This window comes from Denticeps clupeoides, chromosome 1 (assembly GCF_900700375.1).
Source record: "Denticeps clupeoides chromosome 1, fDenClu1.1, whole genome shotgun sequence".
In the NCBI taxonomy this organism is placed as follows: Eukaryota; Metazoa; Chordata; class Actinopteri; order Clupeiformes; family Denticipitidae; genus Denticeps; species Denticeps clupeoides.
Genome location: NC_041707.1, coordinates 10,790,240 through 10,815,926, shown reverse-complemented (window position 1 = coordinate 10,815,926; position 25,687 = coordinate 10,790,240). Strand labels below are relative to the sequence as shown.

Sequence of the window (25,687 nt, the reverse complement as noted above, 5' to 3'; positions counted from 1 at the left end):
AACACTAGCCATTGCTCTAGAGGACGAAACCAAATGTATGTAACAATGCAACAACCTCTGGGTCAGTCCAGGGTATCAGTACACTGGAGGATGATCACACACACCAGGTATTGTAATCTTTTGTTTTTCTATTTTTACTAGCACTATATTTAAGGACATTTATAGTTCATTTATAAAGACTTATAGAGTTTATGATGAAATTGATATTTATTGTGTTTTGCTGAAAGTGGTTTATCAGACACACTGCAAACTGAGAGAGGCTTAATGAAATGGAACCATAGAAGAAACATTTTTTATCAGTCAGAACATTAACAGTGCACGCATAATATTGCATTGGTCCACCAGACCAGACAGAAGTGGCTGGTCGAGGTCTGAAAAACACATGGCTGCCTGCATCATTGACCTTGTTCATCAGTTTGACTTCCTTGGATAACTTTTGTCAGGTCCTGACCACTGCAGACCAGGCGCATCCCATAGGAGCTGCAGTTTTGGAGATGCTATGATCCAGCAGACTAGCCTTCGCAATCCTTATAATTGCCCCTTTTTTCGGTTTTCAACACATTAACTCACCAGAGGTGTGTTAGGGAATTTCATTTTATGCTATTCTTTATTCATTTATATCCATTTACTGTTAATTCATTTACGGTTGTCCTTGACTCATTATATTCCACTATATTTAACAAACCAGCATATAATCATATCTTTTCATATATGAGTGTCACATTAATCATATCTGGGTCAGTGTGAACTGAAGATTTCAGAACAGTATCATTGCAGACAGACGACAGTGAAGGTCTCTTGTAGATTCAACTGAACTAACAAACACTAATGTACTGTACTAATACAGTCTTCTAATGCCTACTGTATTAAAGGAACAGAGTGCCTGTTCCTCTTCAATCCTGTACTACTGTGCGGTACAAAAATGCATGCATGAACAGTACATATTCAATATGTTATATATTAACAACTGAAAAAATGTTAACATGTTACTTGATTGTCTATTAAACTTCTATCAACATAAGCTACGCAAATGAAGAATAAAACATTCTGGTAATCATATATATATTCTTATGGACATGGGATCCAGTTCTGTTTCTGGAGGTTTTATTAAAAGAAATTGTTTGGTATGTTCCTCTGGCACGTCAAGGCAATCTCACAGAAGAAAAGACTCCTTTTGTCAGCCAAAGGCCTGGTGCTATAAGGCGAATATATATTTATATATTTATATACACATTGCCTGCCCTTTGTGCCCCGAAGCACCGGTGCTATAGTGACATCCATTTCCTTCTTCAATCTTTTTCCAAGGACATTATCTTGGACCAAGTCAGCTCACCAACAACCCATTACAGAGCCAGGTTCCTGTGGTAGATTAAATAAACAGCAGAGACGGGTTACAGCGGACGGCAGACCCCCGAAGGTCAAAGACAAAGCCGGCATAGCCTCGCAGCCAAGGTGTCTAAATCCAGGGCTGCCACCATTTTAACAGCATCCCGCCTCCCAGCCCATATGGCCCCATAATCAACTTCTGTTTGACTCTTCATGTTACTTATATTTTTTATATATATATAGCGCCATACTTCTACTGGCATCACAGAGGTGGAAGGGTAGCAGAGTAAAGTCGTTTGGCAAATCATCAAGTGATTTGTGTTTTAAAGGAGATGTTCAAAACCAAAAGAGCACTCGAAGAGCCTGAAATGAAAACTGCAACATTTCGGCTCGTGAGCAGAATGAGGCCCTTTGTGTCAAACTGGTGCTAACAGGCAGATTAACAAGTGGGTGAAGGGGAAGCAGGCTATGAACACAGAGGAAGTTGAGTTGTTGGTGCTTCTCTTCTCCTAGCAGCGCATGGAGATGCTCTATGCTCCAGATCACTGTTTTTTATATTCTTTTTTTTTTTTCCAGATGGAGGACTTACTGTACATTTTGTTAGTCTCAATAGAAGCTAAGAGCTTGGCACTGTAATGCTGGAAATTTCCAGAACGTAGCATGCCGAGCCAGCAGCAGCTTCCCTGCACATTCAAAGTCTGATCCAAAAATAAGAGTGGTGAAGTTGGTCTGTCAGATTCATAGAAAAAAAATCCCCCATTGGGTATCTCTCACAATGACATGCAGTGCTGATCCAGCTCGGCTTGTACAAATCAGGCTGGATATCACCAAACTGGGACTAAAACAGGCACGATAATATTTGATTAAGCATCATTTATAAAACAGTGTCTGGGGTGGAGTGGCAGAGCAGTTATGAGGTGTATGGAATTGTTGTCCACCACTCACCCAACTCACATCCTTTTCCTTAACCGCTTATTCCTAAGCAGGGTCTCAGCTGCCGCAACCCATCCTGGGACCACCACAGGGCACCAAAACACACCCCATTAACTCAAACACTAATACCTATGGATAATTTAGACCAATTCACCTAGAGTGTATGCCATTGGGTGTCAGAAGAAAACCAGAGAATCCAGAAGAAACATGCTGGGCCACTGGGCAGCCCCACCCATGAAGACCAAAAAGGACCAGATTAAACAGCCAGCTTGAAATGAACAAAGAAACAGGAGGTTGCTTGTTGAGAACAGAAGAATAAGTATTATTGAGGAACCAAATCTTATTTAAACATTTTAGTTAAAGTACAATTTTTTGTGATATTTTGGGGGTATTTGACCACATATCTGGCAACATTGCGTGTGCTACACTTACACATGATACGTCTATTGTGTGTGAGTGACAAGTAGAGTGCACGAGAGGAGTCAGTCATCGCTATAGGCCGACTTTAACATCATTGAAGTTTATCTTTTGGGTGACAGAAAAAATTCCAACAACAAGGGCTGGGTGGGTAGTTAGTTCTCTCCAAGATATAGATTACTAGCAGGCAGTCCTTTAATTTGTATGTGTTAAATTCTTTGATGTGACAATAACAATCTCTTCCCTAAGAGTTACATGCCTTCACTGGAAAGTGGTTGGATTTATCAGTTAATTTCTGTAAGTCCTGAAGATGCTTTGATAATTGGACCCTTCATGCCTTAACAGTTTTTACATCTATTTGTAGTCTAGTCTATTTCTAATAGATTTTTTTTTTCATGAGTTTCTACAATTTTATTCTGCTCTACTTTTACCCAAAGGCAGGTATCTGCATGTCCAGGATCACAGATATCATTGCATGGCTGGACTCATTCTTTGCTTCATTCGTTGGATTCATTGCTTGGACTGTGGAAAGAAACCAGTGAGGGAACAGAGGGACTGTTCCCTCACAGGTCTCCTGGTGGCAAAGCAGGAGTGCTAACCACACAGCCACTGTACCATCCTCGGCTGAAACTAGCCTGAATTATTTCACGAAAGGACCATTTTCTCACCGCGAAATAAATAAATAAAAACATGCGAAATGTCACTCGCTTTGCGGCGCTGGGCGAGTTGCCCAGAAGGTATCAAAGCACAATGCGTGTAGTTTCATATGTTGCTGCAAAGAAGAAGCTGCTTTGCTCCTATTGCCTATGTCATTGTTTAGATGACATTTTCATGCATTTCGTTACCTGACAACATTTTTTATAATGAAGAAATAATTACGTTATTAAAAATCCCAGCAATGAATTATACATGTAAATGCATAATTAAACATACATAAAGCTTGTTGTTTTATTATTACATTACTATTAAAATTGCATTACATAACATCTGGTTGTTTTGCCGTCTTCACTTTTCTGCTGTAACACAGGTGTTATTTTTTAATAATAATAAATATTATAACAGCATGCTGTAAATGTTTTTTGAATATGGCGCTGCTGTTACCAGATGCTAATATAGCTGTAAGTTAAGATAGATTCTGTCACTACCAGCTCAGCTCTGGTCTTCTCTCCATGTCTCCAGGCTTAATGTGGGGACACTGTTGCAGGGGACAAAGTCCTGGGGGTACACGCCCAGCTGGAAGGCATCCAGGGTCACCCTCTCGAGGCCTGTGTTGTCACAGATGACCCGAGACAGCGAATGCTTCGCCAGTTCTTCCCTCTGCTTGTGTGTGAAGACCCCAGGATTCTCCCACCAGAACCTACGGCACAAAATAACATCATCATCATCATTCAGAGCGGCATCGTATTACCTTCATCACCCAGTTATTTACAGCCCAAGATTGCCTCCTTGCCCCCCCTGTTTATTACAGTTGACCATTTATAACACCACCCAGTTCGGCAGTGGGTGAGATGGATTCCCGCGGCTGGAATTGTAAATGAGACGCAGGCTAATCACTGAGCGCCGCCGAGCGCCTCATGATTCATACCTGTCCCCTTCGCGGAGCATCTTCATCTGTTTCCCTATCAGGCATGCGAACAGCGGCCCAGTTCTGGCATCTGGCAGCGCCTTCTCCACCAGTCCACCCAGCCACACATCAATATTGCCGGCGTGACCATACATTTCCATTATGGCCGCAGCCAGATGCGCATCGCCGACGACTTCTCCAAGCTCCCCCACGTTCTGGACCACTCCGAGCCCACAGAAGCTCCTCCACTCATTGTACCCTGCAAAACTCAATAAGGCCATTATCACACAAATGCATATATGAAAATAAATCTCCCCGCTGCCTGTACTGATTTTACTTCCATTTAGTATTCATGAAGGGGGAGAAAACCAGACCGGCTTTATGCAGAGTGTCTAGACCGCGCGCCCGCTCTGAAGCACCAATAACAGCCACATCACGAACGGCGGAGCAGCAGCGAACGGTGCACGCTGCAATCAACTTTTTTTAACCTCCGTGTGCAATAATTAGAGAAATTACGCTGACACCTGCACAGTGGTCCCCATTTTAACCCGACTCTATTATTCCTAGAACACCGTTGTTGATCGCTTTTGTGCCAAGGAGAAGGATTCACGGAATTAAAAGGAAGTGGGGCCGCTAATTGCAGAGGAGGGGTGACGGACGCATCTCCCTTTTTTATTTCGATGAGGCCTTAAACTAATAATTCAGTTTCATTCAGCTTCTCGTTCCTCTCCGTCGAGCAGGTGAATGTATATTTAAATTGCGCAGGTCTATTTGCAAAAGATCCGATTTGACAGGTGTGCTGATGTACAGGAGTGTAATATTATGGTGAATGACAATTGCTTTAATCAGATCAGACACTCTAAACTGTGGCTATGGAAACGCTTGTCAAGCGAGGATGAGCGAAAAGATGTCATGTGAATAGTACACACGACTCTTCTTCTTTTTTGTCTTTGTTTTGTAATAATGATAATAAAAATAATAGCTCAAGCAGCACTAAATCTGCGAAAAATAATTGATTGCTGGATGGTGTCTCTGCGGACGTCCAAATTTTAATTTAAATTTAATGAAGTATATTAAGTCATAAATCAGAACATTTCCACTGAGAAATCCAGCTTTTATTATTTAATGGGGTCTATCTTAAGCTTCTTCATATTAATTTTCTTCATGTTTCTCAAGTACACAACATCCGTTAAGTCTGTCCAAACTAGTGGCTAGTGTTCACATCAAAGTCCTTTTTTTTCAATGTTGTTTTTAGTCAAATTTATTGTACATTTAGCTACAAATGGTACCTTCATGTTAGAAGGTTGCAATTGCCAAATTGCCAGTTGGGCACCTATTGGGCACGTTCACAAATGTCACATCAAGTAAATGTATTTGTTGTAAGTATTTGTTGTATACGTCTAAAATATGACAATAAACTCACACTTTAATAGACTCAACTAATACATTGCATACAATATGCACATAACTGTTTGTACTTTATGTAGTTTGTTTGTCTCAGTAGTATTACATTACATGTTTTATTTTATTCTATTGCTATTTTGTTGTCTATTGCTTGACAACATCCAAATTCATTATGTGTGTGATATAGATGGGCAATAACACTGATTCTAATTCCAATTCTAATAATTCTGCTGCAGGACCAGTCATGATTATTAGGCATGATTTGCCTCAAGCATTAACAAACAAGTTATAAGTACTATATAGCGACACCCATGGCATGTGAAGAGTCTAATAGGCTTTTTTTTTAAGGTTCCCTATTCTGAAAATTTCAGTTTGTGAGATTGTTCCCCTAGCCTGTCTATAGTCCTGCAGTGGCTAGAAATGGCGATAGGTGTAAAGAGTGCTTCTGCTTTGCCATTCAGGGAGCGGCAGCTCAGACAGCCAGATCTGGAATTTGTCCACTTTTGTTGTCATAAGAGGAAAGTTTACCTCCTGTTGCTTTTTACACCCAGAGAATTTCCCACCCTCCCCTAAAAAGTAACTCCAACAACCGTCATGGCTTGAAAACGTGTGAATCCCAACGTGTCCGAATCCCAAACCGCCAAGGTGCTACTGAGCAAAGTACCGTCCCCACACACTGCTCCCCAGGCACCTTTCATGGCTGCCCACTGCTCACCAAGCAGAGGACACATTTTGAGGTGTCACCATGTGCTATGCTTCCTGTGTACCACAATGACAGTCACTTCACTTTGAAAAAAAAAAGCACTGCAGTTGCTCGGTGATTCATTCATTTAATTCTTTTCTGGAAAAATTAAGATATGACTTCCATTGTGGTTGGTGAATGGTGTTGATGCCATCATTTCTCTGAATACCCGCTTACTTTTATAGGCCAGTCTCATCATCATTCCTCATTTGCATTTAAAGCTACAGACACAGGCATGGCATGTCCTGTGGAAATCTCATTGTGGGACTGGCTCAAAGTGGCTGTAATTTTGCACCACGACTGAATTTCGGAAAGAGACTTCAGATATAGTATTAGGGGACCGTTTTGGGCTCATTTCATTAAGAAATGTATGCCATCATTCCCAGTTCCATGCTCTCACTTACAGAGCATGTGGCTTGAGTGCTTATTACAGGTTTAGAAGATTAAGGGTGTTAATTATTGCAACCCTAGTTCCCCAAATACTCTGTGCCAATGCTCAGAATATTGATATTGGTGCGCTTTCTTGAAAATGACTGTAATTAGTTCAGTAAATAAGTTGGATCAGCGCACTGTAGTTTGTGGTAATGTAATGGCAAAAAATAAAAGTCTCTTCTAATACTGAACCAGTACACCAGCTATGTAAAGTGCAAGTATGGTAAGAGAGTCAGCCATTGATTTTGAACCTGGTAGAGCATGATCTCTGCCCCTCTGGAGGTTTATGGCAGCCAGATCCAGAGTCCCCTGGACAGTGAGCACCATCAATCTCTCCGTCAGCTCCTGGTTCATTAGATGGTCCTGGGTCACCTTCATCGCTGGTCTGGCCAAAAGGCCACGCAGCACCACGTCTATCCCCCCTGCAGTGGGGAACAGCACAAAGGGAAACATTTTCTGCTCTCAGGCTCAGATGATTGCTCAGTATTTATGGACAGTGTGTTAATGAGGTGACCTGCCCCCTCCACACATATTATACCAGCACTGAAACCACAGGGGTAACAGTGATGCACTGAAATGCCTCTAATGTTGGAGAGAAAACACATGTGGATTTAAATTGATTGTATCTAAGGGCTTGTCGTGGACCTGCTATACGGAATACACGTTTTACATGATTGGAAGGGGCTTCAAAATGAAGAGCACAATATTTTCATTAAAGTTGATTATTACACCACTAAACTTGCTTTCTTTGTTCTATCCAAGGTTTGGGTTGCCAAAAGTGGCAGGAAACACAAGAACATGTTTATGTTGTTATCAATGAAACAGGTTCCAGTGAATGAGATCCACGTGAGCTTGTTTGATGTGGCCATTCATGCATGGTACTCATATTACACAAATCATGTAACTCCACACCCTCATTCAGAGGTGGTGGTATTTGAATGGAAGCTGGTAACTAAGAAAAAAATATTCAGTATTTCGGAGCAGTCTTATGGATAGACAGATTCTCAAAATTCAAAATGGAAATCATTCTCAAATGGGCCCTAGTGAATAAACTCACTTCAAGACTAACCTTGTTTGACAATCCTCCATGGGCTGAAGAAGGTTTGGTGCAGCTCCAGAGATGGAAAGAGCTCATGCTCCTGGAAAGTGTTGTTGAGCCTCTGTAGCATGGCAGGGATGGTGGCATGACCGAATCGGAAGGCAGCAGTGGCAAATACGTTCGCCACCGAAGGGTCTGCAGACTCATTATATCCTTCATATGGGCCCAAGTACTGACGGAAAGCCTGCTTTCCAATTACTTTTGGAATGTAGTCCCTCATGGTAACGATCTGAAATTAAGATTAATCAAACCATTAACGATTTTTCTTCTGAAAAACAACATTAATGCAGCATTCTGCATTACTGCAGTGTTAAGACATGACAGTCACTCTCAGAATGCTAGTAATCAACAGATAAGAAGTAGGATTAACCCAAATCCAGATTTCCTCCCACTGGAACTGGGATAAGAAGTGGCTATCTGAAATGTTGTACATATATTCGAGACCAAATATGACTCTAAGATGGCAATTTGGGACATCCTGAACTGAGAGATAAGATAAGATTCTACATTCCATTCCCACTGCGATATGCCTCAGAAATTCATCTGCCCTTATCACTATTTATAAAAGCCTGGGCTCACCACCAGAATCACAACACCCACCACACACAGACTCCGGAGAAGACTCTAAAGGCGCACATCACTGCCTAAGCGAAACGTCACGTTCAGTGGCTGGGATGTGTAAATAAAAAAAACTGCAGCTAAAAGTTTGTAATATGGCACCTTCATATGTATTTATAACCACGTGGGACTTTGTTAAAACAGTTCGCTCTGGTTGATGTGTGCCGTCTGTCTCCTCCTCTCTCGCAACACTTCAGAGTCACAGAGTCCCTGCCACTTTAATTTAAGGGGTCTGGGCTCCACTCAACCTTATAGATCCTTCTGTGACCGATAAAGAGCATCTCTGATCCAACAGGGACTGCTCAGAGAGGATAGGCTTTAGTTGACGGTTCAAGGCCTTTAATCCTGAAATTTTCGCTTCCTGCCAGTGCGGCGAATGGCCTGTCGGTTTGGAAACTAAAAGCCCTGGCACCTTCCTGTCTGGCAAGAGTGTTGTTACAGCAGCCCAGTCGACAATGATGCTCGCTGGTATCAATACATTAAGCCTGATGTTTCTCTGTGTTTGCAACTGAGTGTAGTTCTATAAGGGAGGTAGTAGCCTAGAGGGTAACACACTCGCAACAAAGATTGTTTTCAATGGCCACTGCACAGCACTGGCTCGATTGAATCTTTTTAGACAGAAGCAGTATCTGCTTTGGACCTAGTGTTTTTTTTTTATTTGGACTCACCTCCATCAAAATACCAGTACCCTCTTGCATCATGCACTAGTTGTTGTGCTGCAAACAACTACATCAAACTGTGTAGCCTACTGCAGTTTAGGATATTGGTTTTGTAAATAGAATATTCAGATTTTTACTTACATTAGTAACATGACTGTCATGTTAGATAGAAAGGTTTCTATGTTGAGATGCAGTCAAAGGCATGTTTAGAGACTTACATTAATATCATTATAAATGCAGATACACAGATACTTTCTTGTTGGGTGTAAAATGCGTCGCCACTCATTTATTCTGCTTCTCCCTTGGCACCCATCTGCGCACAAATACTGTTTTGTCTCTTCAGCAACAGACAGTCACCAGAAATACAACTTGATGGTGCAAATAAAGTTTCCTGTTATTAATGTGCCGTAGCAGTGCAGGAGTAAGTATGCCCTGTCAAGTGTACTGCAGATTATCTATTTTTAAAAGCAGGCTGTGTGGGAGGATAAGAAAATAATATATTCACATTATTCTAAATATTGTGGCAGTGTGTGGGTTTTCATATTTAAATGTATTTTCTCTACTTTGGGGCATCACTGAACACAACAGAAGGGCTCTATAATAAAAATAATGCACTTATTAGACATTTGCATCCTACTGGATGTACACAGTGTCTTATGTGTTAATGTAACATTGTCGTATTGACAGTTCTTTTAATTAATAGTTTCAAAAAACAGACTGAAGCAGCTAATGCATTTTCTGTTATTCTGCTATGTTGTGCTGTACTTCACCAGAGATTAGAGAATTACATTAAGGCATATTATAGTTAGATATTAGCCATATGAGGTCAAGTTAGTGGAGCATACATCATTTATCTAATTTGAATAAATTATTACATATGCAAAAGTAAATCAAATTAAGGTGTACATTTGCTAAATGATGTTTCAGGATTTGTTCATTTAAAAATAAACCATGTCAATGCCTTTTAACCTTTAACAACAAACATTACTGTTTGCTGAACACAAATGGAAACCAATGCAAAGACTTATAGAGCAAAAATGCTTGACTAACATGCTGTGGAATCCTTTGGAATTCTGCTCCTTGACGTCAGTCTTTCTGCTGTTTAAGTTCAGTCAGTTCACTGCAATTTCTATAGGACTGACACTGCAGCTCAGACACTGCATTGCCTTCAGCTTGCTTCTGTACTTCAGCAAAAAAATGTCTTATCTGGAGTATTTGGAGCTATTCATTACCCTCTCTATCTTTAGTATCGCCCTGTTTCATCTGAAGAAAAGCAGTAAGCAGTCTAGGAGATGAGCTGTTATTTGGGTGATGACCTGTACTTTGCAACAAATATATGTTTCAGAATTAAGGGCAACATACTTTGACCTTAGTCGCATCAGGCCAAAAGGCCTTTTCTTCCATTTTGTAAAAAGTTGAACACCTAAAAAGCTCAGACATGAAGAGAATATGCGGAATGTCTGTAATACACTGGGAGAGACATGCAGTCTCCCCATATTCCTGCAGCTCCTCTGTGTTAGTCAAAGGCCTCCAGATGGGCTAGCTGTCATGGTGGCATAATTCCATATGTCTAAAACAAGGCAATAACACAGGCAAACGTTTTTGAGGAATCTAAGCCAGGAAATGTATTAATTCTTGGAAGCTGCCTCTCTTTACCTTCATGACTGCTCTGCACATTACTGCCATCACCATAAGCAGCCTAATGAGATGCTTATTACCATGAGTGAAGGGAACATGAACCCTCTTCAAGACCGATGGAAAGCCATCCCCAATGTCTTCCTTGTTGGCTGCAATCACCTCTAAAACAGTGTTTGGGTGCTGCATAACATCAGAAGTTTAGTTCTACAATATAAAATGACGTGCTGACACTTTTGACTAGTAGTCGGAGAGTCCCTAAATTGCTCCAGGGGGGGACTGTCCCTGTAGCTACTGATTGTAAGACGCTCTGGATAAGGGCATCTGATAAATGCTGTAAATGTTAACTATGCCTCCCAAATGAATATGCACCATATAACCATAAAATGTCATAGTTGGCAATGGCATTAGTTATTAGCTACTAACTATGTACACGTAGCTACTAGTAAGCTCTGAGTAGATAGCACAGCATAACATAGCATAGCATAGCATTTAAATCAGATTCATACAATACGGACTGTGCCTGTGTAGAATCACATATGGGATTTTTTAAGAAGCCTGGCTTATATGCCCTATATAAAATGGTATATTGGTGGTATATTGTGGTATATTGTGTGTACGTCTCATGTAGTCAACCCTGTGATTATCTGAAAAAATACGATCATAAACATCTTTAAGTCTTTTTTTAAAAATACTATCATAAACATCTTTTTTGATCCACTCTGGACCACCTGATATCAAATCATCTCCCATTGTAAAGTCATGCACGCATATTTAACAAGTATGGGAGCATTTTTAAGGCTAGTCGTGTTCATGTGCATTTAAGGGTGAAAGGGGTCTGATTTTAAATTTAAATGAAATGGAAATTCATTCAGTAGATTAAGGTGAGTCATGTGGGTGTTGCCGTTTTAAATTAAACTATGCATTCATGGTTTGAGATTAAAAGAGCATTTCTGTCTGTGAAGATTTTGACACTTGGCCTGACCCAGTAATTCAGACTTGACACAAGCTATAATACAGAAGCAGAGTGTCGCTCACCTGGTGCAGCGCTCCAACCACTTTCCGTGTCTCCTGATAGGTGGTCTCGGCGCTCCAGTGGGGGTTGAGCCTGTTGAGAGCCACAGCTACTCGATTGTGCTCCCTGACCCAGAGCGTATGGAGGGCAGTGAGGGGCACCACCTCATTCACCCTGCTGTCCCCAGCAATAAAGCATTCGACCCTGTCATTTCCCTCCACCGAACGGTGCTCTTGGAGACACGCGGAAGGGTTGTTACCAGCAAACGGCAGGTAGGCCCTCTTACCAGCGTCCACAAACCTCTGGTTGACAGCCAGCAGGCCCTGGGAGCTTGAGAGGTTCCGGAGGTTTCTCTGCAGTGCCATGCTGTGCCCGTAAACAGTGGAGGCGTCCAGGAAAGACGTGACGGAATTCATCTGCTGCCGTTGGAACATCTGCTGCAGGTCATCGCGGGGGGTGCCTGGCTTAGCGCTGAAGCAGACAGGCGATGAACGGAAAAACGGAAGACAGCTCTTGTTTTTCAGCAGACTTTCCTGTGGGGGAATCTGTGGGCAACAGCAGTTCTGGATTAAAAAGCATCTGTTCCAAGTTTTTAAAAGAGGATTGCTAAATCAAGACTGGTGCCAGTACGACAAAGGTATCAGTCACTGTCATAAAACAACGTGACTATGAATTGCTGATTAGACAAGTGAGAGTGTTTGTGATAAGGGCGTTACAGTGAGTTTTAATTCAGACGTCTACACTGTTTGTTGAAACACAGTGGAATGCATTTTCCATAATTTCCCAAATGCTATATTGCTATATATTTTAATGTTGAACTGAGATGTTGTGTTGCTTAGTTGAAAAGTGTGGATTTCATATAAAAATAAACCGCTGGTGAAAGCCTTTGCGACCTTGTGAATTTCAGCAGTTTGCAAGAAAATATAAAACTTAGCTGAAAGAGAAATTAAAAAGAAATGCCATTTAGAATGTGAAAGCATCCGGGAAAGGTCTTGGACGTCATGAGTCACTAGAACAGCTTCAGGGTTCCTGGTTCCAGGTTCTAAAAGATAGACTGGAATAGACAACCTTCAGCATTCCATCATTTGGTATTTTTATGGCAATGGAGATCCTGTCTAACGTCTCATATTGGTGTGTGGTGACATCATTTCCTGTGGATGAGGCATCAAGATCCTGGAAGACAGCCCTCCCATCAGGATAGAAAGATTTATCACTCACACACACTTTGCATGGAGTTCTGGTGACCCAACGTTGACACTAACAAATCCCACTGATGAGTTTTTATCCAGGTTTTACCTGAAGAATTTGTCACACTTCTGTGGCTGCAGCCCAAAAAAAAAACCCACATTTGATTTGCTGCTCTGGCACAGTGTGAGCCCGGCACACAGTCAACAAATGAAAAGTCACTATTAACTCCCCTAATCGAAGTGCACCTTAAGCAAAACATAGTGCTTATTTAACACGTTTAGGCACCCAGGTGAAATTATTCACCCAGCAGCAAATCTATTATCTCATTCTCTCCTTGTTTATAAGAGCGTCTGGCAGCAGATAGCTGGTGCCACATAACTGTAAGAGTTTTGTCTGTTAATCCTCAGTAAACAGGTGGGCACACATTGACTCTGGTATACAGGAGACACGATAACTTTTATCTCCTGAAACATTGCAAAATGCCTTTGTCAAAACAATTAGCATTGACATAGTCATTGATTTAAACGTCCTTTTGTGCACAATTGATATTGAATATGTACACATTCTATCAAGATCTCAGTTCATATTTTAAAAAAAAAATCAAAACGTGTTACTATTGATTATTTTCTGCAACTGCTGTGCCTTGCATTTCCCCGACTGAGTTAATCTTTGTTCAAGGTGAACGGCATAGTCATGGCTGCCCACTGCTCACCAAGGGTGATGGTTAAAAGCAGAGGACACATTTTGCTGTGTCACCGTGTGCTGTGCTGCAGTGTTTCACAATCACTTCACTTTCACTTTTATATGTGAAGGAACTAGTCCTATTCCATGGGGGATATCGTGTGATACCTCCGAAAACCCAAGTTCAACCATTATCAGTGGGATTAAATCCCATTTAACTACATAGTTCAGACAATGATTTCATCGTGGAAAACAAACCTTTAAGTCTCATTTCACCTTTAAATCTAATTTCATCTCAGAGACTATAGATGTACCTCCTGAGGGAGCCCACAAAAACATGGTCCTTTTATATTTTACATTGAAGTGGTAGCCAAGACATGTTTGGACGTAGCTAAAGGCAACTGATGACCACCACGGGCTCTAATACACACTTGGAAACGTCTGTACACTGTAAACTGTCACCATAACCTTTACATTTTGGTCATTGGTGTTATTTCTGTTCTTTTTTTTTTCAATCTGAAGTCAAGCACATGTGCCTTGTTGCCTCATCTCGTGACAATCCTGCAGTTTCGCACCTCCCTTTACTGAACACTTTAAAGTGTTCACCTCCCTCACCCCTCATTTCTTGTATGGCACGAAGATTAAACTAGGGCAGAGTGGCCTTAGCCCTAGGGTGGAGGGTTACTTTATGCAAAAAGCCTCTGGCAGCACCTCTGATGAAGGGGAATTTCATTTCTCTCACCGATTGCATCCGTCAAGAAGATGGTGCAGATTTTTTTTTGTTTTTTTTTTAATATTGATAGTAGCAACTCTTTTACTTTCCAAAGCATAAGCTCTGCTTTTGGAAATGCGCTGCAGAGATGTAGAGTAAAAGATGACTGTGTTTGATGTGTGCAGCATTTCTGATTTCTGATGTTACAAAATGCACAGTCAGTGTTCTGAGGATTTATTTTCGTTGTATTTATACTTTCTGGAAATAATAAAGAAACAAGAAACATTCCCTTAAAAATTACTCACAAAGCCTATGTTTCCACACTGACATTTTAAAGCTAAAGAGCACCCATAAATATTCATGCTCTGATCGACATGGTTAATCATTCTTCACAGTCATCCGAACTGGAAATTCTTCCTAAGCCTGGCTAAGTCTTCATAATTTCACTGCCAATATGAGCATGAGATCTGAAGATTGCCATGCATTGTGTGGGACTGTGGGGCGTAAACACAATCAAGAGATTATTCAGAATAGTAATCAATATGCAGCCAGTGAAGGCTGCCTCATAACTCCAAACATACATCCAGTTAACCCGTGGAAGTGAGGGCAAGCTGGCTAATTCTCTTATAGAGGGCATGAGGGGGAGTGAAGGTAAAACACATCTCAAGAGCTCCGTGATTAACAAAAGCGCCATGCATATACGCAATGCCCCCGTGTGAGACTGGCCTCACCAGGGTTCTCTAAAAGCCCCAAGGTTTATCAGGTTCCCAATGCATAAAGGCGCCCATTAAGGCGTGAATTATAAAGAACAACTCTTCACAAGAACTGGATTTCCGGAGTTTCTCAGACTTTGCTGGTATCACCTCTTTCGCGTCGTATGTACTCAGCACAGCAGCAACACATTGTGACTGTACAAACTAGTGTCATAGAGTCAGTGCTCGGTGGAGAGGAAGCATGCAGTGGATGTGATTTACATTCACAGCTTACAATCAGTAGTTACAGGGACACAATGGCAGTAAGTGGGGTTCGAACCTGTGATTGTCCGGTTCATAGGCGAGTGTGTTACACACTGCAATAAACACCATGGAAGTAGCTCCTCAACAGTTCGACAGCTTGGTTCGAGTTGTGTCACTGACTATTACAGCACAAAAATGCATTTTATCTAACTGTCAAAGCAGACACATTATAAATTTGTCATGAGAAATAAACAAGTCCTTATTTACTGGAGATTTCCATAGACACGTTTCTGTTTCAGGATAAGAGTATGATTAGGCTGATGCGGTGTAGGGTGCGGAGATAAAGTTGACATGCATCACATTTCACCCCTGCTTCCTGATGAGAAGAGCATTCTGTGGTGAAGGTAGTCATGCTGCTGGGGTGCCAGTGTCCTGCAGGTATAAACGTCAAGTGTGATAACATCCACCCATCTGCACTAATGAGCCAGCGTTTTATGGTCAGCGGCCGTTACCTAATTAGTGAATTAAACTGAGCCGGTCGGAAATAAAACCAGCAGGACCTCCACAAAGCTCCAGAAACACGAAGGCTGACGTGCAATATGAATGCATCGAGGAACAAAAAGTCTCAGAATATCTCAGCTCTAGTCAGAATCACTTGCAAATTGATCTGTTTGACTTTCAGCAAGGGCCAGAACTGCCCCGGTTCAAGGAGCTGTTCTTCAGCTCTGACAGAAAAGAGTGAAAAACCCCAGCTGTCTCAACTTTAAAATGCCTGTCAGGCCTTTGATTGCCTTTGACAAAATCAGAAATGAAACAGGGCCTCATTAAATATAATATATCTGCTTGATTCGAGTCATTTTGATCAACCCTTGAAGAAGCCATTGCATAAGGGTGGAAGATCATAAATGCATTATTTGTCACGTTCTAGATCTTAAAAGGATAAGGATTAAAGGGTCCATTTACTTCTGTTTTGTCAAAATCACATGTCAAAGCCAAAAAGATCATATGATGAAATGATGTCTGAATAATAATCACAGCTATCACATGGATCCATTTTATATCACTTGTGGGTGACCTTTTTGGTGGCCTGTTATGTGACTGACTTGATTAATAATACTGAGTTGTCCTTTAAAAATCATGAATTATTATTGCAAGTAATAAATAATTACTCATAAAGTATATCAGATCAGCAACCAGAAAATGAATGAAACAATAAATAGACTTAGTAGTTGCGTGATGAGCATATGACACGGATAATGAGGTCACACTAACAATGAATTCTGAATAATTTATTCAGTTTCTGATAGTTCCTTACGTAAGTTTACGTAACATAAATTGTTGTCAACAATGGGAAAACGTGTCCTTGATAAACAGGCCCACTGTGAGACACACTTGGCCTAGAAAGGAAAGCACCATACTAGGAATCAGTAACACTTTTTTCATAAAGTAGGTAATTTATAAATATACTGTACATGCGTCTGACCGTAGTTGGTCACATTTTATCCTCCCGCCGGAGTGAAATAGTCACAACCGCATTCTGCTCCCTTCTCATAACACATGGCTCCGTTCAAGTACTGCTCTCCAAATTTCGTAGATCTACTGGTAGTGCAAAATTTACCTTGCTGCACGAATAAATAATAAAAAAAATCTCCTTTCCCACTTGCCACTGATTTGCTCTTGCTGCCTTGGATGGACAATGCGCTACAGCAGAATTTAGATGACTTATTAGGAAACTTTTTTTTTTTTACTGAGTAGGCTTTATATATGCAGCTATTTACTTCAACCTTTCACATTCCCAAGGACCCTTCCTAGAATGACCCCCCGTCCATGTCCTCGTTCTACCACATTACTATTTTACATTACATCACTAAGTTCATGTTGTTACTGAATATCCGGAAGGGGGTGTCTGGGGTGCTTCTGCAATTACATTAATTAATTTAGCTGATGCTGTTATCCAATTATTAAATACAGGCTCGGCCACCCTCAGGCAATTTAGGGTTCAAGTGCATTGCTTTCAAGAACTCCATTGTAGAGGCAGCAGAGGGGTTTGAAGGCATGGATGTACAGGGTTATTTCAATTTTGACGTACGCTGTGTGTTTACATCTTGGTTAAAACATTGGTGAAGGAAGCTACAAGAAATTTTCCTTGAATTATTACTGACATTGAACCTCGAAACGCCATGGGCAAGGCCATTACTATCCACACAGCAAACTTGCTTTAACCACAGTCCACTTCAACTTCCCCACTGGTTCCCCACTGTTGGACATGCGATACATGTACTCAGAACAGTTGATTCTTCCTACGTAAGCAGCCTTTTTAGTGCATGTTCCACTTTCTGCCCCTGGCTTGCCCTTGGTTTTGCATTCATCGAGGTGCTGCGCTTTATTCATTTAGTGTAACACGTTTACTGCATCATTACATAGTTTATTGCAGCTGTTTACCCTGTCAGCTCTACTTCTCAAGAGTCGGTGAAACACGTCCCCCCGAGAGTCAAGGCAGCCCCTTGCATTCACAAATATTTGATGAGGCCCAGTCCCAAAACCACACGCCTGTTAGTTTTGGTGATGACTGGACTGCCATAATGTGGAAATCCTGTCATTTTTTGCATGTGCCTGTTCCACTTTAAGAAATAACAAATTAAACATGGCTGTTTTGTGTTGTATTTAATCATATTCTTTTGCTCTGACTACCAAAGATTCACTGATTTATGTACCATTACAAGGTAGCCCAGCCAAACATTTGCTTGTGTACAGTGATGGTCACTGCTGCGCTGAGATAAAGAAGTAATTGAAGTGACATTTAATCAGAGGTCAGTGCCCCCTGTAGGGGATGATAACACAGCAGGGTGTACTTTGTGAACATAAGGACACTAGATAAACCCAAATAATGTGTGTTCCATCCCTTACATACAAATAAACAAGTTTCATTTATTGCATAACCTCAATACGCTGACGTAGAGGTAAGTGGAAATGAAAACGCAATTACAGATCACTCAGTAAATCTTAATGTGTGATTGCAATGAATTTATGCAAGTGTGATTAATTACTCAACAACAAAAGAGGTAGTGTTATTAATAGTAATTCATGAGACTGTACAGCCCATATCTCTTATACTCTTCACTTCTGTATGTTTCTTATTTAAATATTTTTATAAAAAAATAAATGATGTTTTCATAACCTCTTGTGACAGAGAACAGGGTATGAATCTGAATCTGAGATGCTGGATGTGTGCTGCTCACTTTTCCTTTTATAAGAAGTTTCATTGGCAAAGATCCTGCATGTCACATTCATACTCATGCTGGAAATGAACAGTGAGAAAAATAGAGATAGCAAATGGACCATAATTGGCTACAGTACCTCAATAGGGTAGCACGGGTTGACATTTTCACAAATACTTAAGCAGTCCTGTCCACTCCAAAAAGCAGCTCTGCTGGTACTCTGCGGAGTGAAGGAAATGTCATGGTCTATGTACTGGCCCCAGTCCACTAGCATCTGAGAGTAGGCTTCATCCTTCAGGATGGGCGACTCGGAGCTCTGCATAAATTTCTTGCTGATTTCACGCACCTATAAATACATGAATATTGCACAAGTTGCCCTTAAACCATACAACAATGTGGTAAAATGATGAGTTATATTTTTTAAAACATTAATGGGTTACGTTCTAAATTACTGTTTTTCTTCATATGAGCACTCCCCCCAATGCAAGTGGCCTCCATTAGTATGCAGCTGTTCACAGCACTTTTTAATTATTATGAATGCTGTTCTGTTCCTTCTTCTGAGCATTTCTATTTATTAATATGCAGCTACATCAGCCCCTAACTGTTATAGAATGACACTACAACAGTGAGTGGCTAATGTGTCTCTGTGTTATATTGCACCACTGTAAAACCAGAGTATATCATGGCACCATCTTAAAGACCAAAATCAAATATTTATTTATTTAGTTATTTAATTGTTGTGCTCTCTGTTGTCTAATTATTTTTCTCTGAATCACTCCAGGCCAAGTCAGCTAATTAGAATCTTGCAATTCACATATTTTTAAGTGAATAACTTAGATGGAAGACATTTAATCCAATAATTTAATGTATACAGCCAACACACATAAAAAGGGCATTTATATTAATTCTAGCTGGAATAATTATTGTAGCACATTCTGGAACACTTTCACTGAAACTGGTATTTTCAACTTTCTGACACATTCAGCCAGAAGAGAAATGCACAGTACATCTGCTTGTGTTTGTGTACATATGTGTAATTTCTTGGTCATTAACCATAATATCTGACCAAGCAAATACACACTACTGTAAACAACAAGGTTAACTGAAATAGGTGTTATGGAGTGATATATATTTAATTATCATTTCGCTTTTGTAAAGTATTCACATGCAGGTCTATATATTTTTTAAATGGCACAGTGTATGCAAAGTGCAAAGTGTATGCCAGGGGTAGCAGTGGCCTAGCGGTTAAGGAAGCGGCCCCGTAATCAGATGGTTGCAGGTTCGAATCCCGATCCGCCAAGGTGCCACTGAGGTGCGACTGAGAAAAGCACCGTCCCCACACACTGCTCCCCAGGCGCCTGTCATGGCTCAGGGTGATGGGTTAAATGCAGAGGACAAATTTCACCGTGTGCTGTGCTGCTGTGTAGCACAAGTGACATTCACTTCACTTTTACTTTAGCACAAGAGTTCTTATAGAGAAGATTTTATTATAAGCTTTACATTTTTACCGACACCTTTTTATGTCTCACACAGAGCAAATTCTTATTTAATAATTGACTAAGCTGTCATCTTTGTTCTTGGATTGGAACAGATTCAATAAAATTATAAGTAAGTAATGGTAAAGCTGGTAAAGTAATGAGCCATTCACTGTTGATATTAATCGGCACAATACAGTGTAGAAAACAAAATGCATTTGAAATATAAATCACTGATCATCTCTCACTTGGAAAATGAAACTAGTCACTTTTTTCCAGCTGAAGAAAAAAAAACTAGTCTCTTTCAATGTAAGCAAATTGGCAGTGGTGGCCTAGTTGTTAAGGAAGCGGCCCCATAATCAGAAGGTTGCGGGTTGGAATCCCGAGCTGCCAAGGTGCCACTGAGGTCCCCTTGAGCAAGGTACGTCCCCACACACTGGGGCGCCTTCCTGGGTGCCTTTAATGGCTGCCCACTGCTCACCAAGTGTGATGGTTAAAAGCAGAGGACACATGTCCTTGTGTCACAGTGAGCTGTACTGCAGTGTTTCACAATGACAATCACTTCACTTTCACTAATTGTATTTTTAACATAATGCTGCATAATGGCAGAGCAGTAAATCTGATTATAGCAACATCATTCAAAGTATATGGAGTTTAAAACTGAAGCATGCTGGTAGAAATGGGATGGGTGGGTCTAGGAGGCTCTATCAGAAGTGATCAGATTCTTGAATAAGATTGATGAGTGATGAGATTCTGCTCCGCTGGTGTTTGGAAGCTCATTCTACCATCAGGGAACCAGAGACAAGAACAACCTCGACTGGCATTGTCCTGTGTGAAAAGTTGGCAACAGTCCATGGAGGAATGCAGCACTCTGGACAGAATACAAGCTTTCTATAATTGAGTTCAGGTAGATGGGTGAGAGAGACAGAGGTCACTCTGTGGGCAAGCATCAGTGACTTGAATCTGATTCAGGATGCAATCAAATTGAAGTTGCTGAAGTTCGACTACAGACTGATTCCTGAGGAAGCACCCATCTACTATATAACATTTAAAGAGGGCTCTCAAGTTTCACACATTGAGCGTGAGACACTGTTCTCCGCAGCCTTCTTTTGAATATTTGCATTCTTATTGGTCTTTTATGTATTTCTTTTATCTGTCATTTTCTTGCCCCATTGTATTTGAATGATTTTTTTTTTTATTTCTGTAAAGCACATTGAATGACCTTTTGTATATGATAATGTGCTGTATAAATAAACTTGCTTTGCCTCACACACCACACATGCTCACACGCCGCACATGCCATTTCTCACAGTTAGAAATGATCAATGTTTACCGCACAGAAATTCCTACAGCGTGTTTTACAATCAGATCAAAGCTTTTAGCTTCAGGAGCCATGTGGTAGCCATGATCCTGAGATGTCTGCACGTTTATGATGTCCGCTGGTGGCCCTGCAAGCTAGACTTGTGTTATGAGCAACAGAAATGGAGGAAAATGGAAGGAGGAAACGTCTGTGTACATTTTTTGTATCTGGCATCATAAATAATGAGGAAGTAGGGTGCATGAGAGCTGCCACTCATTCCTAGTTTATCTTCTGGATGTTAGAAACTATTACAGAATGGTTGGGATGTTGGGCAACTAGCAAACATGTTTGGAGCTGTTTGAATTTCTGCGTCAAGCTCCTTCACGCTGCACACTGATATTCCCACCAAACTCAGCTGGCCAGTTACTGCTCCACATTACATTTTGCAACCATGTCAGCATGAATTGAATTAAAATTGTTCAAAAAAGAAAAGAAAAGAAAGTGCTGCAATCAGTCCGTCCCACAGCCGTGGCTTACCAGGGGAAGTTGGAAGCCGCGGTTCCTTCCCCCCTTGTTCCAGCCTTTCGGCTGGCTCTCTCCATCTTCATACTCCGCCGGGAGCCATCTGGCCAATGCGCTGTTGGCTGCTCCCCAGAGAGGGTTATTTCTGAATAAGACAGCACATTCTGAATAGGCAGCATTCAGGAAGACTCCCAGTACGTCACATTTTGCAAAGACACCAGTGTGTCGCTGCTATTGTAGAGAGTTTGTCGACCTCTTCAGAATGTTGAGGTCACGTCCCGAAAAGGTACAGTGGCTGTCAGCAGCCCCGTATCAGTGTTAAATAAGTGTTCTAGATCCACTCGTACAAAAGGCCCACTTTGCCCGGCTACTCATAGCAGAATCAGCATTATTGAATTATTTGGCAGTATGTCAACTGTCAGCGTGTGTGATAGGAGCAGATTACGGCGCAGCATAGAAATGTCACATTTTCCCCTTCCAAGTCTGCCAGTCACATCTGCTAGATAAAAAAAAGCGGTCCATTTCATCCTGTAGAAGACCTCTCTCTGTCTCCCCGCCTCCCTCTGGCGCGGGCCAGGCGGACAGGCTTAAATATTGATTTAAAGCGTCCCTCTCTTCGCGCTGCAAGGCGGCCAGACAGCATCCTTCCACCGCTAAGTGGGCCTTTTCCGCTTGTCTCTGTCCCTCACGCTGGGACTACCCTTCCTTCCATCTGCTTTGCCATCCTTGACCAGTTCAGACTGTCACAAGACATCTCATCAGCCTGGTCCTGCTCTCTGTGTAAAATGCCAGCATCCAGCCGGCCCCGCGGATGACCCTGGTGACCAGCACGCTCCAGCCGAGCCTGAAAAGCACTCCAGTCGGCTGGCTGATCACAGCAAACCACATGCACTTACAGTGTCATTAAGTTGTTTTGCTTCATGGTGGATGCGTGCGACGTATTACCTGTTATTGCACAGGCCGGTGATGGATCTGTATTTGCCGGACTGACCTCCCCGGGGACACGCTGCCGGTTGTATGGGTGACGGACACCCAGACCAGTTTGCGATCAGCTCCACATGCTCCACGGAGAGGAACTCTTTAAGAGGATTAATTACATTGGCAAAATGCAAATCTAATATTCCACGCTCGACGGTGCTCAGAAGTCTCGGACGCCATCCATTACCACAGCCTTGTGTACTTTCACAGTGTGCCTTTCGCATTTACGGTGACATTTAGTTTAAGTGCCGATGAGAGACCGATGGTATCTCCAGCCTGCTGTGAAAGTGACCCTCTTCCTGGATCAACCTTTGTGACAGTTACGTCTTTAACTGCATAAGTAAACTAGCTCGGCAATGCGACTGGATTACAGCTCTGCTGACACTGCAGTTACATTGAAAAAGGACTGCACCTGACACAGAAATGGCTCTTTTATGTCTTCGGCTTGCCCCGTTCTTTAAAAGGAGCAAAGTCATTTCAAAGACTTCTGCTGCTTTTGATATCTCCTGGGCCTCGGGATCGGCTCGGCGTTGAGAAGAGAACATCTGCATGGGGGATTGCGTGGAGCCTTGCCTGCGATGCAATCAAACCCAGAAGAAGTCTGTGTACTTTTTTCAGGTACTTTAAGCCTGCGACATGCTACAAGTGCAAATGCAGAATAGCAGAGGCTTTTCACCTTTTCACAGCATTGAGTAAGACCGATTCCACCTTTTGAAATGAATCTTGAAATGAAGAAAGCAGCAAAGCTTGAACGTTCTTGGGGATTCCTGAAACATAACAAGTTGACACATTTGTAGTAGACTCAGCAGTCTCAAAATTTTTTCATAAAAAGCAAGAGAAGATTTGCTATTTTTAACCGGTTCTGAGCCCTCTGGTCAAGTCTGGGTGTCATGCTTGCTGGTGGTAAAATGATGTCTCACACAGCCTCTCATTTACCATTCAACACCACAGTGCCCCTGCCTGGCATTTAATGTATGTAACCTCAATTATATTGCTGCGACTGTAGCCTTGCCAGCCCACATGTCCCAAAAGGGCTTCTGTGTCCAAACCATAACGTGTGAGGAGGCATCACCAATAACATGCTTGTTTCTGACTGAGAGAATTAAAATGAGTTTTAAAAAAGGATTCACTGCAATGCACCTTAATGGCTGTTCTATTTAAAGCTTATTGACTGATGTGGTACATATCCTCCTGAGACCCTGGGGGAAAAGTGTTGGGGTGGTAAAAAACAAATAGCAAAGATTATTTTGTTTGTACATAATTCTATTACATTTTTATTATAACGGAATGTAAGATCAATAAAGTTCAACTAGTCTACTAGAAAAAAACAAATACTAAATCCTGATGTAATACAGTACACAATATAAAATATATAATGTTAATTTGGGGAAATTAATCCATATATATCATTTAAAACACATTTTGAATACACTGCTCAAAAAATAAAGGGAACACCGAAACAACACAATGTAACCACGTAGTCAATCACACTTCTGTGAAATCAAACTGTCCACTTAGGAAGCAACACCGATTGACAATCAACTTCACATGCTGTTGTGCAAATGGAATAGACAACATGTGGAAATAATAGGAAGTCAGCCAGACATCCCCAATAAAGACCTGGTTCTGCAGGTGGTGACAACAGCCCACCTCTCAGTTCCTATGCTTCCTGGCAGACGTTTTGGTCATCTTTGAATGCTGACGATGCTTTCACTGTAGAGGAAGCGCTACAAGTTGACAGACCAGTACATCAGGAGATGTGGAGGAGGCCATAGGAGGGCAACAACCGAGCAGCAGGACGCCACCTCCACCTTTGTGCAAGGAGGAGCAGGAGGAGCACTGCCAGAGCCCTGCAAATGACCTCCAGCAGGCCACAAATGTGCATGTGTCTGCTGAAACGGTCAGAAACAGACTCCATGAGGGTGGTATGAGGGACCGACGTCCACATGTGGGGGTTGTGCTTACAGCTCAACACCCTGCAGCACTTTTGGCATTTGCCAAAGAACACCAAGATTGGCAAATTCACCACTGGTGCCCTGTGCTCTTCACAGAGGAAATCAGGTTCACACTGAGCACACGTGACAGAGTCTGGAGACAGCATTGATGCTATGGACTGGTCTGGACCTGTCCCTAGACCTGAATCCAAATCAGCACATCTGGGACATCATGTCTCGCTCCATCCACCAACGTTACGGCGCACCATAGATTGTCCAGGAGTTAGCGGATGCTTTAGTCCCTTATCAGGAGCATGTCCATGTGTTGTAGGAAGGTCATACAGGCACGTAGAGGCCACACACATTATTTTGACTTGTTTTAAGGACAGTTTTTACACTTTAATTTTGAGTGTGACTCAATGGGTTGATAAATTGGATAATTTTGTTGTCAGCACATTCAACTATGTAAAGAAAAAAGTATTTAAAAATAATATTTCATTCATTCAGATCTAGGATGTCTTATTTTTTGAGCAGTGTATAATTATCATGCTTACTCTAAAATGTGCTTGTGCTGATTTGGAAAAGACAAGAAAAGGTGGAATTGGCAACGTCACACCCCCACACATGTGACAAACTTTTAAATCTACAGTTGTCCTCTCTAAGACGCAACAGGACTTAGAACAGTGACATATATAGTATGAGAGATGTGTACTACAGTCAGTGTTGTAGTCAGGACCACCAAAACCGAGACTGTCGGTAGCGAGACCAAGACTTCAAAGTCTTGAGGGTACTTGGGGGTAAAAAATTAATTACTGGGTCTCAGGAGGTTAAATTGAGTGACTTGACTTCTCTTAATGCAGAAACAATTTTTGATCATCT

The 25,687-nt window shown here is 41.6% G+C and overlaps 1 protein-coding gene across 1 annotated transcript; it reads right to left on the bottom strand.

Annotated features, from left to right (window-relative positions):
• Positions 1–3,578: 3,578 nt before the first annotated feature.
• Positions 3,579–23,425, bottom strand: tpo (thyroid peroxidase). The gene is made up of 9 exons (XM_028989025.1): positions 23,287–23,425; positions 22,842–22,974; positions 21,912–22,041; positions 18,739–18,945; positions 11,868–12,389; positions 7,888–8,146; positions 7,070–7,240; positions 4,262–4,499; positions 3,579–4,033 (listed from the first exon to the last, which is right to left on the bottom strand). Exons 1-9 carry the CDS (start codon positions 23,423–23,425, stop codon positions 3,826–3,828), a joined length of 2,007 nt encoding a protein of 668 aa, XP_028844858.1. The 3' UTR covers positions 3,579–3,825.
• Positions 23,426–25,687: the final 2,262 nt, after the last annotated feature.